Here is a 19,681-nt window from a genome sequence, read left to right as displayed (position 1 = left end):
GCAACAAAAGAAACCACCACCTTCTCTCAGAACTAAAGTGTCTCAGCAGATCTCTTCATGCTATTAGAAACCAAGTAAGCAGTTAAGAGATGCACACTTATGGTGAAAGGTAGCAAAAAAAAGTTCAGGTGAGGTTTCTTCATTAAAAAGATAACCTGCAGTTCTGTTTAGGCTTATAAAGGTAAAAAGATGTTAAACAATATACCAACTCTCTCATTTGTTTAATTTCCTACATCACTAAAATACGCTGCACTGGTATACAAACCCTTTATTGCCAACACTGATGGGGGCCCGAGGGGTGAGGTGGTGCGCAATCAACTCGATTAATAATAGCGAATACTTAGTTTATATATCCTATTTCTACATTTCCTGTAGAATATAACTTAAACAACGCTACTAGATCTCGGTTTAGCACATACATGCAGTACGATGAACTCCAGCTGCTATCACAAATTTCTGATACAAACTTCCTGATTCAATTAACAATGCAATCATAAAGATGGCCAGGGGGCACGAGAGACCCATCGCTATGTATTTATTTATAACATTCTAAAACAATCCAGAAACTTAAGGTCTCTTGCTTATTGCAAGTGTCTGAAAGGAGCTTTCTTCCTTTTAACACGTCTTTTGCTATTTCTGATTTTGTTATGTACTCTGATAGGGACTGAAAAAAAGTCTCCAACCTTGACGGGGTGGTGGTGGTGGAGAAAGGAAAAAAAAGTGAGAATATTTCTTCTTCAGAACTTCTTAGGTGTTATTTTCACAGAAAAGAATAGAACACAAATTCCAAACATTTTACTAGGCAATGAACTGTACCAAAAGAGTAAAAAAACCCATTATGAACAGCTGTAAAAACAGTATTTCACATTAAACCACCTTGCAATCTACATTTATTTCTCATTAAAAGGAAAAAAACCTACACAAACAGCCTCATTGATACAAAACCACATCTTTTTATCTTTTTACAATTTGTACCGATTTAATCCATTTCAACACTGTTGAAAAGCATTCATGCCAATTCCTTGGCAATTAAAAGTGAGGAACTGGGTTCCTTCAGTCTGCTTAAAATAATCACTTTACTTCTCTATCCCAAATGTAATCTGTACCTGATTTTAAATCTTGGAAATGTCCGTTTCTTAAAAATTGTAGGAACACTAGAGAACTAATAAAATTATGTCAAAACCACCAAGGAACTGATGCCTGATGAAGTTAAGACTTTGGCTTTAACGGCAGCATTTGGCCTTAGTTATTTTAAATATTAGGCGACCTGCTCCAGTTATTAAGGGCACATACCTCAACTGCTTCCTCCCTCTCTATAAAGAGGTTTTCATAAAGGAAACTTTTTTTGGTATTCCTAATCAAAGAGTTTCAAAATGTAATGTTTGACTAAGAAAGACAAAATACTGAAAAGTACATTACAAACAAAAAAGTGTCTGTCACAAAGGCTTCTTAGTAGCACAGTTTAAAAACCAACTTAAAATAATTTAGCATTTTTAAAATACTTATTTTAATTACTGCTGAATACTGAGAGAGAACTCAAACAATGCTTTATCAACATCTCAATGAGAAAAAAAAAAATCTAGAACTCTATTCCCTCATTTTGTTTCCTTGTTTCCAAGAGAAAACCAACCATATCTATCAACACCAAAAAGTGCCAGTACATTTTAAAATGGATCTACAAATTCTTAAAACACTTACTGAAGGAGAGTAAAATCAGTTGGTATTTCTGGAGCTGCTATCATTTCTTTATCATCTTCTGGAACACCACTGTATTAGAAAGATATTCAAAAAGCAGTCTGAAGTACAAGCTTACTTTTCTTTCTTCCTTTGTAGTGGACAACTCCTATAATAAAACAAAAACATACATACAGTAAAAACTTTTCCCCATATGAAGAGATAAAAAAGTTGGAAACACTGAAAATTCAGATCACACCACCCACTGTTTCCAACCAAGCTTTCTCCTGTTTAAAATTTTATATTTTTGCCTCTTCCCATGATCTTACTACAAAGTACCTCCACAAATGTTAAAAGCGTTACAGTAAAATAAAATACAGACACATTTGGCAAAAAAAATATTTCTGAATAGGACGAGCAAACTGGAATGGCTTTCATAAACGCCTTGCAAGTAATAGCTTTTATTTCTACATCTATACTAGATTGAAGTTTGAACTGTAACACCATGCACTGCAGCGCCCAGACTTAACAACACTAGGATTTTTCAGGTTAACCAAACCAAAACCAGGTTTGATGTTAAATTTTAAGTACAGTATGTACACATTTAAGGACATCATAGTTACCAACTTTATATCTCTGATTTGTGAAGTTCCATGACGTTTTCCATAAAGATAAGTTCTTATAGCAAGTTCTTATAACCAGCTATTTCACAACTCCCTGTCTTCTGGAGTTGAAAAACCAGGCTTACGACAGTTTTAATGCTTAAAGCATTTGACAAGACTAAGAATATATCGGGGAAGATCATACTATCCACGTTGTAAAGCAAGACCATCAGCATAATGTTTTATCAATAAGATTGTGAGATACTTGCTTTTCAACTTAATTATAATATTGCCACAAACAGGTTTTGTTATTTATCTAATTTTCCTATGTTTAAGGGGAAAAAACCTCACTGGATACTTCCAAAGTGAGATTTATCCATGCAGGTTAAAGTCTTCTATGTCAATTGTCTGCCGCAGGCTAACTTTTATACAGTTAAATTAAGAAAGCATGACGTTTAGGTATTTTAAAGATACAATAGCAAGGAGAAAAACCTTCAGAGTCAAAGTCTGCTGACTCTACAGCTCGCTGGAGTGATTAGCTATTTGAGGGAAAGCCTTAATTTTGGCATGCTAAGCACATGTTGCTTAATGTCTGGTAGCTATGCTTCAGAGACTGCATTTCAATCGAGTACCTAGATAGAGGCCGTACTTTTTTTTTATTCCTGCAAGTGCTTATTCTGAATGCTAGGGGCCACTGTAGCTTCCAGAATTTAGAGAGCTGAGAGAATCCATAAACCCTGAACTTTACTATGTTCTCCTTCTTCACATTTTACACGATTACGTAAAAACAGAGAACCAGAGTGGAAAGAAATTGCGGCAAAAAGAGAGAAGGTTCAAGATAGGCTGGTGAATCTCAAGATAGTCTGAAACCACTAAAGCATAATTCTCTCAAGAACACGGAAGAAGACAAAAAGCTTCAAAAACATTGCTGCTGCAGACTGGCAGCAACCTTTGTCACCCCATTCCTCCCTTCTCTCAAACTACATTGGGCACACGACCGGCGCATTTCATCCTCCTGCTCCATTCATACACTCTCTTTAGCAAACAATCCTTCACAGGCAGGGTAACATCCCCTCCCCAGCCATTTATCTCTGTATGCTCTGCCATTCAGTATCATCCCATTCAATTCCCCAATAAATTGGGCAAAATACACCTCAAGAATTTTTCCCCCCTGATTATCAAGTTAAACTGGTCCAACAGCAGGTATCCAGAGCCAACACATGGGAAGCATCAAGACCATGTAGCCATAAGCAGGGAAGGGAAGAGTAAAACTCCCTTCTTTGGTGGCAAGGAGCTATTATACCATCCAGGCTGCCTGTAAACCTAAATGCTCTACAATTTTTGATTGCATTTTTATATATATATTTATATTTTAATATAGATTAGATATACTAAGATTTGCTAGGATTCCTGTCAGCAACTTGAACTTGGAAAAATACCACAGCACACTTTAGTCAAGAGTGTGTGTGTGTGTCTGTAGACAAAGAAACAGAAAAAAAATTAAAAAGATGCAGCCACACAAGTCCTTTTTGGGGCATGCTAGTGATTCAGTCCCAGTGCAAGGCAAGAAGGATGCAAATTTTAAAAAAAGAAAAAAAAAAACAAAAACAAACAAACAAAAAAACATACTGCCCAGTTTCAAGTTCAACCTATCAACATATTTGACTTTTCCTAGTTTACATTTTTCAATGTTGAGAAGCAACACATCTACCAAAGTGACAATCAGAATGCTTACGTGCAGATTTTGTATTATAGCTCATTAATACTACCTATTTACAATACTAAATTTGAAAGTACTGAGAAATAAAGCAAGTTTACCACTTCTTTACAGAATTAACACATTTTTAGATCCCTTTATGAAAAGCAAACCAATTGTCCTACCAAATTTTGCAAAAATTCTCAATAAAGTTTACTACGATCACAGAAATATTTTAAAGTAAAAAAAATAGCAAAGCTATGAAAAAGAATGAGTAAAATTATTAAAGTATATATGCCCTACATCAAACAAGTTTAATCACTTGACAAAACTAGCTGGCTGCAGCCGATACCAACTTGAACTTCTTGTACGAACCATTCATCTCAGCACAAACAACAGAAATATCAAGAAAACATGGCATCATGTGGTCAGAATCACCTCATAACATGGGAAAGAAATATCAAATTCCTACTAGATGCTGAAGCATTAAGCTATTAAGATTTATGTTTCAAGCATTGTTTTTCTTGAAGGAAGAAGAAACTTGGCCCTCATAAGTGCAACTATATACTGGTATTATGGAAAACAGTAGCTACAGATGAATGCCTTGCAAGAATACATGAGGCAGGACTGTAAAGGATCTCCAGTGTCAAACTCAAACTCGAAAAATGACCAAAAAGCCCCTTGCATTTGTCCCAGTGAAGGATAATTTTTCAAGATTCACAAGTATCCAGAATGAGACGTGGACTTTTGATTCTCAACTAGCAGGGTCAACCTAGCCCAGCATGCCCCCTCTGGCAGTGGCCAACAGAAGATGCTCAATGAAGAACACGTTTGCTTTGTTCTTACTAGCGATGTTTTCCCCAAAATACTTTCCCAGTATCTAGAAATAACTCAGGGATTTTTTCAGCCCGAGAGGCTGTCCCTCCATTTTATAACCCCTTACCAATATTTTATCCATTAACATTTCCAATTACTTTTTGAACTCAATATTCAGCAACGATGACATACCACAGAAGAACTCTAGCAGCCAAACTACATACTACTAAGAGGCACATTCTTTGCTTTGAATTTATCACTTTACAATTTAATTTGATGTTCTCTTGTTTTGGTTCAGTAGAAGACTGGCACTGGTCATTCCCCATTATCCTTGATCTCAGTAAATGCCTTCTGGGAATTCAAGACTACTGCCAGCCATGTCTTCTTCATGCACATACTCGATGACTCATTCAAAGCACCCGGCTTGGAAAGTCAATGAGGAAGGAAAACGGTCCATGTAAGCCTCCTATCGGAACTTTTTAAAACATGCCAAGCTCATCCCAGCGCAGTCTGAAAAGAGGAAAGTGAAATTCTTGCAGATGCCATTCCAAATAGTGAAAGTCTACATTATCTATTAAATGTGCACTAATAAGCAGATTATTTTAATAAGTCACTCAACTTTGTGAAATCGTAATTAAATTATTAACTATAAAAAGAAAATGTATCCTGCTGAAAGATCACAAGGTGGAGCTCTAGCCTAAAGCTAACTGAAGAAACTCCAAAAGACAGGTCATCCAGAGGTTGACCTAGTTATCTCTGTGCAATAAACTTCGTAATAGATTGCTAAAACTGCAGTAATATTGCAGCATATTGCCTTTAGATTTATATTTAGATTATATAAAGACACCAAAAGATTCCTGCGTATTTTCTGAAATAAATGCATATACATGTTTGATTCAATGACTCTTCCAAAGACAGAAATGCATACAGCTGCTGTGGTACAACTCGTCTCAGTACTCAGTTTGCAACAGCCAGCAGAAGAATTTGAAAATTTTAACAGCAGAAATACTGTATCCCTTTATTGTACCTTGCCATTTAAAATTTTGTTAACAAAACATTAATGAACTAAAAAAAATCACTGGAACAACAGAAGTAGTCCAGGAACAGTAATCATACACAACATTGTCAACTTCTAAATGTAAGAGGAGTTTCTATTCAAAATAATTTGATTGATAAAAGCAAGAGCTAAGCATGAAACACTAGAAAACTCAAATGTGTCTTCACTGAAAAACAGATTCACATTTTAAAAGTTTATTTTTCCCTAACACGGGCATAATCAATGCAGGTATGGTTGCGATTAACTCAAATATACTGGCCAAACATGAGATCCAGCAGAAGTTGCCAAAATTCACGCGACCAGCAGCTGCCAAGTGCTACCTGTCCTCTCACAATTTCTAGTACGTGCACAAATAGGCTAAACAAACATTAATGTAATTCAGCTAGCAGCCTTTGTTACCTTCTTTTGAATATGTATATATGCACACACCGACAGAGGCAAAACAAAGAATCACAAGATTTGTCCCAGAAGCTCACATTCCCTACACTTGTGTAAACGCCGTTAACCAGGGTATTACTGAACAAGCTGACAGCAAGGAGGTTCAGGCAGGTGGGTTTGGGGTGGGTTCCCTACCCAGGCACTTTTTTTATTGTTGTTGTTGCTTGGTGGCTATTATCTGGGAAGTTCTACAAGGCAAATCAGTAGAGCAGTTGTTATTTTTCTGGGAAGGCAGAGGTGCAAAGTTTAAAAATGACTACACAGCCAGAACAAAGATTTTGGAAATACAGGACGGCTGTTCAGAGATGTATTGATTTCCCCCTGTAAAATCAGTTAATCACCTGTAAATTCAAGGATCTTACTTCTTTAATTCAGAAAATTACAACTTCTAAAATTGTGATGCTGAAGCGTGTGGCTGTGGCTAAAGTTCATTCCTGAATTATTTATCTAGCCATGAATGAGAGATGCTGATGCTTCAGAACCAATTATGCAGCAGCAACAGTTAAAATGCTAGTCAGATAAAATTTAAATAAAGGATCAGAAGTATGTCCAATATTTTCCCTTAACTATTTTGGAAGAGAAAGCTATTATCAACTACATTATGCCCCTGCTCCTTTTCTGAGAGACTACAGAGCCTGCCGAAACTTTTGTTTTATAAAATAAGGTTTGGTTGTTCGGGTTTTTTTCCCCCCAAATAAGTATGCTTCTTCATATTACTTTTGCATTCATCCTTATAAGTGGATTTTTAAGCAAGATTTTAGAGCAACTACATGACATTCCCTACAGACCTGAAAGAGTGTTATGTCTATGTGTTATTCCCACTGAAATTACACAACCTAATATTTCAGCTGCCAACAAGCTTTAAAGCAGTTCTGTAATTTGAGTAAAATACAGAAAACATACTTCAAGTAGCATTCTGCATTGTAACAACTGTACTTTAACATGATTTAGTTTTAACTGTATCAGCAGTTTTGATCAGATTATGATAGCGTAATCAAGACTAAACTGAACAATAATGCAATTAATTCCTTTAGATGTGTGGTTATTTTTGTGCTGTTTGCTTAGTAAATGAGTCTTGTAATTCCTTTATAAGACTACCTGAACTAGACATCATCAATCTACATTCTTCCATGCTTACCAACACAGACATGGTCTGTGTACACAATAACAGTCCACGGTGCCAAAGTCACTGAACAGCTAACACTCCAACAAAGAACCTAAACGACCCAATTTATACAGGTGTTATCATTTCGGTCTCTTTCTTCACATTTTTTTTTTTTCTAAACTTCCAGCTCTTACACCTCCCCTCCACACCACTTCTGTCCACACATCTCTTTCTCTTTGTCTTTCAAAAAATGAAAAAGCAATGTCACCGTGGCTGTTGATATTGTGCCATCACGCTACCAGATTTATTCCCTGGCTTGCTCTGTAATCAATTTTTATAATATTTGCATGCCATTTCAGAACATGTTTTTCTGACACTGTGCGCTGCTGCTCAAAGCAGTAGTCCTCTTTCCCATTCCCTAAACACACAGCAAAGTTTCTGCTCCCTTCTGGCACTCAAATGATCCAGCAGCAAGCAAATTGTGAAAACAAAATGATTTCCTGCCCCCATGATTAGCTCTCCATTGCATCAGCCACCTGAATCAACGCCTCCTGCAGCCACACAAGTCACTAGATGCAGTATCGGAGGCACCTGAACTCTACCCCTTTACAGCAAAGCCAATGACAAGTTATGCCAACATCAGAGCAACCCCAGCAGCGGCAGAAGGCTCCTGCAAGGCAGGACCAGATACATCGAAGAGATGTGGCCAACTGGAGTCCTTGCGTCACCACCACTAATACTCCTGCCCTTCCCTTGGGAGAGGCCACAGTCTGCTGCTCTGTGACTCCAGTGGGGCAAAGGAGGCAGCAAGGCCCAGGTCTCCCACCAGGCTCCCAGTCCCCTGGCTACCTGCAGAGGGGAGAGGCAGCCCTGCAGGTAAGCACCTCACCTGTGACCCACACCTCACAGGGAGGCAGCATGTTCCACTTGTACACTCATCAGGCACCTGCCCAGTTTTGCTGTCTTCTCAAAGCGTTCTCCTTACTCCTTTTTCACAGGCATTTCCTACATTTTCATTATATACCAGATTGCACACATACTTACACAACCATTTGCTTCTCACCAGCCTTCAGAGAAGACCAGCTAACAGCTGATGGCGACTGCCTGGACCTGAGCAGACGATCAGCCAGGAAACAGCCAAGCACATGGAAAACATCAGTCCCCAGAGGTAATGCACACATCAGTAAAGAGAAAGGAAAATTTGTTTTCACAGTTTAATACTGTGAAAGCAAAAGCTTAAAGAGGCTTTATTGGGGAGGAGGGGAGAAGATTTAGAAGGCATATGAAAAAAGTCTGGCTAAAACCTAAAATAAAGGTTGAGACTTTACGCCAAGTTTAGAGACCTGAAAAGTAAGTAACACACAAGACCTCTGTACCACTCTAATAACTGCCAACTTTAACTTCACCATCAAATAGTCCCCCCTTCTCATTAAAGGTGGTTTTTGGACTTCTGCTGGTTTTATTAAATAAGTATGTGGAACAACTATTATGGGAGGAAAAGAGCTTGCTACAGTGCTTCACAGTCATAGGATTACTCATTAAAGCACCATTCATAACATCAATATCTTTAATGCAGTAAGTTTAAGTGCTATTTTAAAATATAAACATACTGTTATGGTTTGAATCATATCAGGGTTTTAGTATTTAGTAATTTACACTATGCAATGAAATGTGGGTTTAAAACACTTGATATAAGCATTACAAACTACTGAAGAATTAATCAACCATACAATAAATGCAACTATTACCCTTATTAAGGGAAAAATATCCATATTACACTCCAATGATTTTGCCCAACGGTATTCCTGAGCTTTGCTAAAACACACCTGAAATTCCCATACATCTTTAAAACGGTCTGGTTTTGGATGTCTTTTAAAAAAGGCAAAGGTAAGATAACAAAAGTAGAAGTTACACCTCATTGTGTCAGTCCCATCTTTCCCTGCCAAAGAAGAGATGGCTTCCAGATGTTCCAGTCTGACTGCGTGGAAAATGAGGCTCTTAGGAAGAATAAAAGCCAAGTCAGATGACAACCAAGATTTAAAATAAATAAAAGAAAAAGGAAAAAAAAAAAAAAGGAAAAAAGCCACATATGCCTCCTTAAACAAGCCAAAAGAAGAGTTCTAGTTCATTCATGATACAAGCAACCATACCTCCCAGCTGCCTAAATGCCCTAAATTTCCAAACTAAACTACAGAATGGATCAATATGCCCCTTCACACACTGATTTTTCAAAAATTTAATGCTTTGCATAACCCCTCAAAATATTGGCTCCTGTAAAAGCCAGGGATTGAAGACGCACACGCACTGTCCACAGCAAGCAGGTAACCAGCTACACAGCAAGAGCCTAGAATAGAATTAACATTGCTCAAGTGTGCAGCCAACAGCGACAAATTACTTCAGTATACACGGCAGAGGCAGGGTTTTCCAACCAACGAGGTATCCCATCTGGCAAGTTCTATTTTTTATTCTTCCACTGATCAATGCGAGCCTGCCAGTTGCCTCACTTTTAGAAGAGCCTCAGCTTCCCCTCCCACCATATAGACTTTCCCCTTTGAAAAGCCCAGATCACCAGGGTTTTGTGCCCAAAACTTTGCTTGGGCATTTCTAAGAACAACTGCATTTGATTATAGATTCTGGAGGGGTGACTACACAGTACATACTGCAACAGCATCAGCTGCTATGACAAGATACAGTCAATATTAGATGCCCGAAATAATGGAAAACTCCATAAAATAAAACTACTGAAGAGTGGAAAGTAAAATCTCTCAAGCACATCCCCCAGAATCAGCTCCTATCAGCCCAGGTCACAGCACACTTTAGACAGTCCTTTGAAAAGCCCACTGTACTTCTCTGCACTGTGAGCCCAAGCCTTCTAAGCTAAGAAGGGAAAAGGAGAATCAGCTCAGTTCTGTGCTTTGTCAGCTGAGAACCACCAGAGTTTATTAGCTGAAGCTTCACACTACATAAAAATGGTTGAAATGCTTCCAGACAATAAAGAGAATAAGTCCAGCACAGAAACAAACAGAAAAGAATATAAGCACAAGTCAAACTGCATTAGCCTTAACTGGATCTTTAAAATAATTTTTAAAAAAATAAAGGTGGGGTGGGGTGGGTAGGGAGAGGGGATGGGGGTGGTTGGTGTGTAAGAATCCTTCATGCCCCATTCCATCCTGCTTTCTTCCCCTGCACCAGCCCAGCTGTTTCAGTAACAAGCCTGGACTACAGAAAGGGCATCACATTCTCGGACGCCCACGGGCCACCTGCAGGAACGCAGCCGCTCTGCATGCACCCCAGCGCTCTGCATGCACCCCAGCGCTCTGCATGCACCCCAGCGCTCTGCATGCACCCCAGCGCAGGGGGCTTTCCTGCCACCCTCTCAGGCGGTCATTATCACTCCACAACAGCAGTATAAAACTCTATTTATAGTGAAGCTCCAAACACTGCCATTACCTTGGTGTTTGCATCAACCATCAAGAGCTATCATCCATCCTTCCCTGGCTCAAATGAAAATCTATGCCATCAGAAAGGAAAAGGAATATTTAAGAAAAAAAGAATAAATATTGTGCTGCATCCAAACTGAGCAGTACGACAGCTAAAACCTAAGCCTTTCATAATTGGATTATGGCTCTTTCAACAATCAATCAAAATAATCATCCTTACAAAACTAAATTCAAGCAACTACTCATGTATGCAAAAGTTGGCTTCACCTCTAAAACAGAAGAAACAAAGATAAAAACCTTGTTATCTTTCATTAAAAAGTTCTCTCTGCAATGCTGCCAACCTCAGAACATCTGTGCTCCATACATCCTCAGTCATAACTTAAAGGTTTTTAATACCCAACATTTTGTTCTTGTTCTCCCTCATAACATTTGGGCTAAAATCCCAACTGGTTTGTTCAGAGATTTGCAGCACTGAATACTAATTTTATATGAAGCAGCAGTTGTGATGCGCATGGCTTTCCCCCACACAATTTAGAGAACTGAATGTATCCACAATGCAGAATGCTAATAATCCATTAATGAATTCATTACCAGACACAAAAAAAATACATATTATCATCACCAAGTCTAAAAATCACCTTCTCTCTCTTTTTCTTTATGCATCCTAAAACAAGCCCTCTTAAAAGAATTTTGTGGGAGAGGTGACTGGTGCTGAAGCCTCATGTATGGAGACCTAGAGTTAGCTATTGACATTCAGTAAACGTCCAGAGACCAGCGTGGCCACTCGCATACGTCCTAGGAACACTGCAGAAATATTGGCATTATTCAAATCAATACGTTCTCTCTAACTGCTTGCTTACTGCAGGTAACAAATTATGCCAACTGGGACAGCTATAACATACTATGCCTGTTTTATGAAAGCTAACATGAAAAAAAAGTATCAAAACCAGTTTAAGAGACCAAACTCATTTTACTAAGTAAGCTGACAAATACTGAAAAACTCTTGATGTGTATAAAATATTCTGAAGCAGACGCCAGCGAGACTTGTCCTTTTGAAATGATCTTCCCTTCTAAGTCTCTCAAATACTGTACGTTAGGCACTGCAGGGATCCAGGAGCATCCACTCCACACAGAACTAAAGTATGAAGTGTACAGCTTGTTACATCAACCAAAATTAATCCTTACGTTTCTTCATTTAATCTAAAAAGAAAAAAATTATCAAAAAGCTATACCCTTACATGTTTGTTCTTGCGTAAATTCATAATGTAAATAAAGCTAGTAGCTCCCTCCCCTTCAAAAGGCAGTTATAGCCTACAGCTACATTTATATTTTGTTGAAAATATTTGTCACATTATTCAAGTATCATAATTTGTAGTAAATATTTCACTTGAGCAATGTTCAATACATAGAAAATATTTTCAAAATATTACACTATTAAAATACAACTAACACACTTATTAGCTCAGCAACACAGTAGAAGCTGTTGAGATAAGGTAGTTACTTTGACACTTTTTCATGTATTTTCTTTTTAAAAGAGGCGGGAGGGTGGAAAAAAGGAACAGTAGTGCCAGATGTCTCTTAAACAAGCTACATGTGCTATGATTCCTCCCCCTTCCCCCACTCCAAGAGAGGCATTCTGCAACGGGGTGTACCCTATAGCATGAGTTCGCCGAATTCAGAGAACTGCCCCGTAACTCTTGGAGTCGCATGAAACTCGCATCACGTTTCTAGGACTCCGAGGTACCAATCGCTTACTAATACCCTCATCTCCAGCAGATGAAACAAGTCTCACATGCTAAATGCTGGGTTTTTTCCTTTTTCTTCCTTACAGCTGAGACAAAAATGCATCTTGGGCATAAGCAAAGAATTCAAGCTATTGTTTTTACCGTTTCTTAAACACAAGAACTTTCTTTTAGTTGTCACAGACTACTAGCTCCTTTAATACAAGGCACACCAAATCCCATTTTTCTCTGCTAAAAGTTAGCTGGTAAGTAAATATAAAACGTAAAATTTCATTGCAATGTTGACTGGATTTACAGCAGCTATATTTTAATTCATTCAGCAGCTGAATACTTGTGATTTTGTGTGGCAAACGCAGACAAAGTTACTGCTGAACAACGCTTTCCTAGGACTCTTTAACAGGCTGCTACCCAGGGGGGAAAACCCAACTAGATCAAATATTATCATTCCATTAGAAAAACAGAACAAAAACACATACCAAACAACAACAAAAGAAGAGAGCAAGTTTTCAAATTTCATATGTTCTGGTTTAGTCAGATCTATTAATGACAGCTCATCTTCACTGACAATTAAAGCTAATATTCCGAACTGCAAATAGGGAGGACTAAAGAGCTGACAAATTCCATTTGCTGACTTTCATTACATGGGTGGTAACCTCCAACAGAGAGATGGAAAACTCAAGTGCCACAGCAGAAGTCACCAGAGGACAACTATCAAAACTATAGCTGTCCAACAATTGCATGGGAAAATGCTTCAGTAACTTGTTACAGCTGCAGCTTTTAATTTATTATCTGAACGGTATCATCTTCTTGTGGTTTTCAGTTGATGATCATATTTGACTTATCAGTTTAAAATTACATCTAATTATTAGAACAAGAATTGCTAGATTGCAAGCACTGTATCTGTCACCACGTCTTCCCCAACAATTGCTGCGGTTTCATAATTAACTGCATTCCTACTCCTAGCACAGGTTCCTCTTCCTCTGCTTCGTACCAAATACATATCCCTCATCTCCCCACACTCCAATCAGAAACGGGTAACTCAGCAGTTGAGAAAGCAACAGACTGTTAAGTGTAATGGGCTTTTTAGTCCTATTTTAGTTTCTCTGACTTTTCTAATAAATCCAACTATTTCGAACAGTCAGACAGAAGAGGAATTCTTTAAAACAGGCAATACCTCTTCCAGATTGCTTTGATCCTTCTACTTCACTTTACACTGTACAACGATGCAATGCTGAAGTAAGTCAATATACTTTCTCTAAACCACGTATTTAAATTTCTGAAATACAAGTTTTAATCTAGTTGAATTCCCCACATCAAGTTATTGAGCTGTCCTAGCTACTTATTCAAGAGCAGTGTTTCTTTGACTTAACTAGTCAGCCATTAATTATATCATTATTTATTACTCCTATGTTGAACTCGACAGACTCTGGTCTTACTTATGGCTAACAGATTTTGTTTTCCTATGCTATTTTTACCAATAGCTTGCGATCTCCACTCAGCATTCTAACATCAAATCATAACATCTAATGGTAAATAATAAGTTTTTCAGCTAGTAAGATTCTGCAAAATCATTTACTACTTAGAGCAAGTTCCCAGCTCCTAAAACCAAAAAAACCCACCAACCTTCAATTACATAGAGTTTATCATGACAGGGCTGGCTATTCATTACAGGAAAAGGTAAGAGACTAAAAAGTAAACAGATTAGGATTCGTGCACATTTAAAATACCGGTTTAAAATATCTTTACACAAAAAGTAACCTAGTATACTTAAGTATCATCAAGTAGCAAATTTTTTCAAGTCATTATTTTAATGCCCCAGGCACTGATCTCATAAAACAACTGGATCAGCAATAAACTGCGTTATATTAATCTCTTTACTTCACTAACGCAAACTGCCAACTTTGTGTTCTGCTTTACTCCAAAAATCACTTAATGTTTAGAATTGCTCTTACAATGAATCTGCAGTATAGAATTCTCATGCTGTTGTACTGCTAATCAGGATTACAAGTGTAATATCTTGTTTCAAATAGGTTTGCACTCAAAATTTCCTAAAGTGTAAATGAAATTCCCATACAAGCATGCCACTGGAAGTCAATGTCACCTGACAAAATAGCTCCACATAATGTTTAGTTACAATAACATAATGCTTCGGCAAAAATATATTTACCATCTTTCCTTTTTGCTTGCCAATATACAACTAAGTGCAACCAGTTTTACCGTTTCAGAGCAAGGTTTAATTCCTCACCCAACACATACGAAAAACCTATCGCTATTTTGGTCATGATCTGTTACACAGGCGGCAAAACATAGGTTACTAATACATCGATCAATCTGAAGAAGTAACTATAATAATCCTATCGAAACACACTTATCCGATCAGTCTTGGAAGACTCAAATGCTTATAATCAAAGCAGTCACATCTTTCCAAGATTTTTTTCTTCCCCCTGTTTCAGGATCATTGACTGCTGCTTTCTGTGGACATCATATTAAGAAGCGTTTACGTATTAAGAAAACATTTTATTTGGAGTAAGTCTCCTATCCCCTCCACAACAAGCACGCTAGGGGCTGTTAATATGTATACCTGATCCTGTGCAATTTCATGAACTCGAAAGGCGAGACTGATAACCCATTCAGAAGATGCTTCCTTGGCATCAGACTGCCTTGCTCTTGAAACAATATAAACCAAATTTTAGCAAAAGTTAGGGAAAGACGTAGTAACATTCAGTCTAATTCTTAGACAAGAACATTTTTATCCAAGTGTAAATTAGGTCTGGCGGTTGTTCAGCTTGACCTCCACTTACTATATTCTTGCCCTAGGGTATGAAAATCCTAGATCATTAAACGCTATGAATTTAGTCTTGCAAGCAACCTAAAACGAACCTGCAATGAGAGCCACGGTTTTCAACTGCTGTTAAGAGTTGAAGAGACAACAGTGATAATGGATAACGCCCTATCAAGCTGGGCTTTTTGTTTGGTTGGTTGTTTTCGGTGCGTTTTTGGTTTGGGGTTTTTGGCTGCTTGTTTTTTTTTCTTTAAGAAACAAAACTACTATGTCTACCCTTAGCATATTATTTTAGTTTCAAGGTGTTTTTGAGATTAAATTCAAAGGTCAAGAGAAAAACAATCCACCATTTTTTTTTTTTTTAATATATATTCAGTTGGAAGTTTGGGAAGTTTTTTGCTGAGAAAAGATGGGTTAGCATAAAGCTGCCCACTTCTTTCAGTTATGAGAAACATTTTTAAATGCCAGCTTTCCTACAATTCTCTAGACAGTCAACACACATTTTAGGAACTGCAACCAATTCATTACTGTGAAACAGATGCCTGCCAAAAAAATTAATTACAGAACATAAATTTTATTACTATGTGAATTAACTTAAGTCTTTATATGCTAAGTGTAAAAACTACTCTAGAACCACAGGATCTGGTATAATACACAGTCCACTAAGAAAACAAGGCAGAAGAAAAAAGCCCAGAAAGCTAAAGCTATGTAAGCACTTCTTGCAGCTGATCACAGCAAGACACACTTGCTAGACCACGAACTAGTAAAATTCCTCTTCTGCAAGTCTTAGCTGCAGGGAAGGAACAAAGGTAAGCACGGCAGACCAGCAGAGGAGCAGCCAGACAGCAACACAGAACCTTTAAAAAGGTCAGGGAAGACTGACAATGCACCACTGAACAAGTAGTAATTAGCTACTTGTGAACTTAACTTACATGGTAAGGGAAGGTCTAAGAACATAGCTAAGCATTTGAAGGGCTAAAGCACAAGAATGGCAAAGTCACAGCTGTTTCGACAGAAAAATAAGATGACAACACACACACACACCATCTGAGAAATGAGAAAAGCATTAACAAGAACCAGCGATACCACTCAATTTACAGCACCCATCTCCCAGGGAATTAACTTCAATTAAGATCCATATGTATTAATAAAAATAAGAAAGTACAGTAAGCGTTAAAAATTAGCTATCAAGTCTTAGCACTGAATTTACACACCATAAACACATACTACCAGTGACAAGCTCTAAAGAAGCATTTTCACCCTCGTGTAGCGATACCCAGAAATACGAAAGTAATGGTTGTTCACCCAGCTTTCTCACAAATAAACACATAGAACTCTTAGTACCTAGGATATAGTTAAGGAAATAACTCTGACAGTTTACACTGACTACAAAAAAAAAAAAGCCAATCCACAAAGAACACGTACCAGTTTAGGCCTAACAGAATGCCATCAGGTTTCTCTGTAGCATATACAAATACTAATCTCTTCTTCCCAAGCAAAATAATTGTATGCCATTCTCTATCAGACCATGTAATGATGTTAACTGTCTGATGACCACAGGCTACAAGTTACATACTACAGCAAAAAAGGTTTCAATCATTCTTTACATTACAGTATTTCTATATTTAATTTTGTATTACATCCCAACTGAGTATGCATATTTTTTGAATTGCAATCAGTTAGTCCCCTTGAATCTCCCAGAAGAACACATTAGGGAGAAAATGAAAGTTGATTTGACTTCGATAGGTGAAAAACTATATAGTATAAATTGAGAATTTTAATGATATCAAGATATCATCACCTCACTTCCCCAAGAATTGATTTCCTGACGTTTAAATAGAAGGGAAAAGATTGTTTTGCAGACAGAAAGACAATTGCCCAGCACTACTTCCAGAAGCAGATACCAAAATATTTTCACCTCCTCCGATAACCCTCAAGAAAGTCAAGTACTCATCAAGCAATTCACTTTACATATGAGGTGACTCCTTGGAGCAACACAAGCAGCAATTTCCAGCTCAAGAAAGCTGCAAGTATTTGCTTGATTGCAGGATTTACAACCCCTAAGCAGTAGCATAAAATGATGCCATTAAATGGTTCCCCTTTACCAAAACAATATTCTTGTTCAAAATGGAAGCTAGTATTTGTCAAGGGACAGAAGACAAAGAAATGCCCCGGCTGCCTATTTAAATCAAATCTCTCACCAATTAACACATCAAGGTTCACATGATGATTCACTACCCTGAAACAAAAAGAATGAAGTTAAGTTTTGATACTTACCATTCCCAAAATTTACATTAAAATAACAGACTAAAATATTTACTATTATTTATAAATAAATCACTATCTCATTTTATAGACGCAACAATGGTTTAAAGCTTGTCCAGCTCCAGCATAGCAGTCGAATTAAACGAAGCATGACAATATGGGTATACACTGTAAGCAATAAACAAAAACAAATTAAAAAAAAATACTTAAACCATCGGGGTTGATATACCAGTTGATGTCCTTATATATCACATAGCCTCTAACGTGCAATATGACACGTTACTGTTAACAGTTTTCATCTACGCAACATGAATGTAAAACCCAAAAATTCTGAATGCATTTTTTCAGTTTTCTGAAGCACACAAGACTAAACGGGGGAGAAACAATATAAAGCACCTGTCTTAGATATCTTTTTAAAGAGGCTGACTGATCACTAGAAAAAAGGAAGGAACTTTTATCTTCCCTAGGAAAATTAAGAAAAAACATTTTGTTAAAAAATTCCTTTTGTAAAAATCTATCAACGTTTCTGTCAGCAAGACTACCAACTAGTCATTCCAGTGTAAGTTCTGTCAAGTACAGGAAAAAGAAACCCACAGTGCATGAAAGAAGTCAACAAAAACTCAAGACACTTGACGAGCAGGACAGTAATCACAAATGAGAAGGGAAACAGTGTGCAGTGACCATGTTTAAATATTCAGTACTAATGGCTGATAATCATATTCTGTAAGCAGCAGGATCAGAGGTGTGATGTTGCAAATGCAGTAAATCCCTAAGGAACCACTATGTCTTCAAGATGTTCTCTTCGAAACCGCTTATGGTTGATTAAAGCCGCATCAATAACACATATCAACTATGCACAAGCAGGTAACAATCACCCCACACTGCTAGTGAGAGAGGAAAAAAGTGAAAAGACCACAGGACTTGTGTTAACCTTAGCAGTTAGAAGTCAACAAAAATCTTCGCAGCAATAGTGCGCCATTCTAGTCCCCTCAAACACATGAAAGAAGGGATGCACGTGCATTTTGTCACGAGTGAAGAGAACTTGCTATTAAAAATATTTAAATATAAAAAATATTTAAGCCACAATTAGGAAAACTCCCCTCTCTCACAGGAAATACTGATATTTGAGGATTTTTAATACAGATATAAAATCATTCATGAACAACAGTATTTTAAGAAAAGACTGAAAATACTATATATAATATATTAATTTTCAGTAATTTAAAACCTTTCACAAACTTTTATACATAAGAAGGTTTTTGACACTGGATACAGGTTACCTGTTTTCCAATAAAACAGCCTGAAACCAGGAAGAATAATGAACACCCACAACCCAAAGAAAACTGCAGAGCTGGAATAAAAACTATTCGTCTTCCGCCAGCCATTTTATAGTAGACAACATTTCTGCTGTGTCTGCTCCAGTGCTGCCTGTACTTTCATACATGAGAAAGGAAAAGGACAATGCATTGCAGCACATGATATCATACTCTCAAAATCTTCTTGAGCACCAACACACAGACAGCACTCTCACTTGCATCTCCAACAAGCAATCTACCCGTCCCTGTAGCACAAGGCTCCCTACATCCTTTATGATCCCTTACTGATCACAAGGAAATCATGAGCTATGCATTTTTACGAGTTTTTAAATCTCACTTTAACCTGTGACAATTGCTAGGGAATTCTGGACGGCTTCCACAATTCTTCTCTAATGAACTAAAAATGGTACAAGCACATGGAGTACGGGCAGTCAAAGTACAAATCTAGGCAGTAACTCATCAGCTGATTTATCAATGGTTAGTAAGGAAAGCTCTGTCACAGTTCTAACCCTACAAGAAAAATGATGTTCTGTGAAACCCACTTGCAGAACGTGTATAAATTAAAAAATTTTGCCAACCACAAATATTTGCAAATATGTAACCATTATTTATTTAAAAGCAGCCTTTTAACTATACCAAACTTACTCCTTGAAACAGGCTATTAACTTAGCATTTACCCTTCAGACAAGGCAAGCTTCATACTGCTCCCTGAAAAAGCCAGTGTTCTCCACTAACAGTGAAAGAGAAG

General features: G+C 37.5%; 1 protein-coding gene across 1 annotated transcript in view; it reads right to left on the bottom strand.

The window, feature by feature from the left end:
* STAG2 (STAG2 cohesin complex component) overlaps positions 1 to 19,681 on the bottom strand; it is an 80,752-nt gene that overhangs the window by 40,829 nt on the left and 20,242 nt on the right. Inside the window, exon 2 of the mRNA XM_086470237.1 lies at positions 1,699 to 1,843. Within this exon, the coding sequence (XP_086326363.1) occupies positions 1,699 to 1,742 (44 nt within the window). The 5' untranslated portion in view covers positions 1,743 to 1,843. The remainder of the gene's footprint in view (positions 1 to 1,698; positions 1,844 to 19,681) is intronic.

The sequence above is a fragment of the Leptosomus discolor genome, chromosome 9 (assembly GCF_034619465.1).
Source record: "Leptosomus discolor isolate bLepDis1 chromosome 9, bLepDis1.hap2, whole genome shotgun sequence".
NCBI classification, from domain to species: domain Eukaryota; kingdom Metazoa; phylum Chordata; class Aves; order Leptosomiformes; family Leptosomidae; genus Leptosomus; species Leptosomus discolor.
Note: the sequence above shows the minus strand (reverse complement) of the source record. Positions and strands in the feature narration are given on the sequence as shown.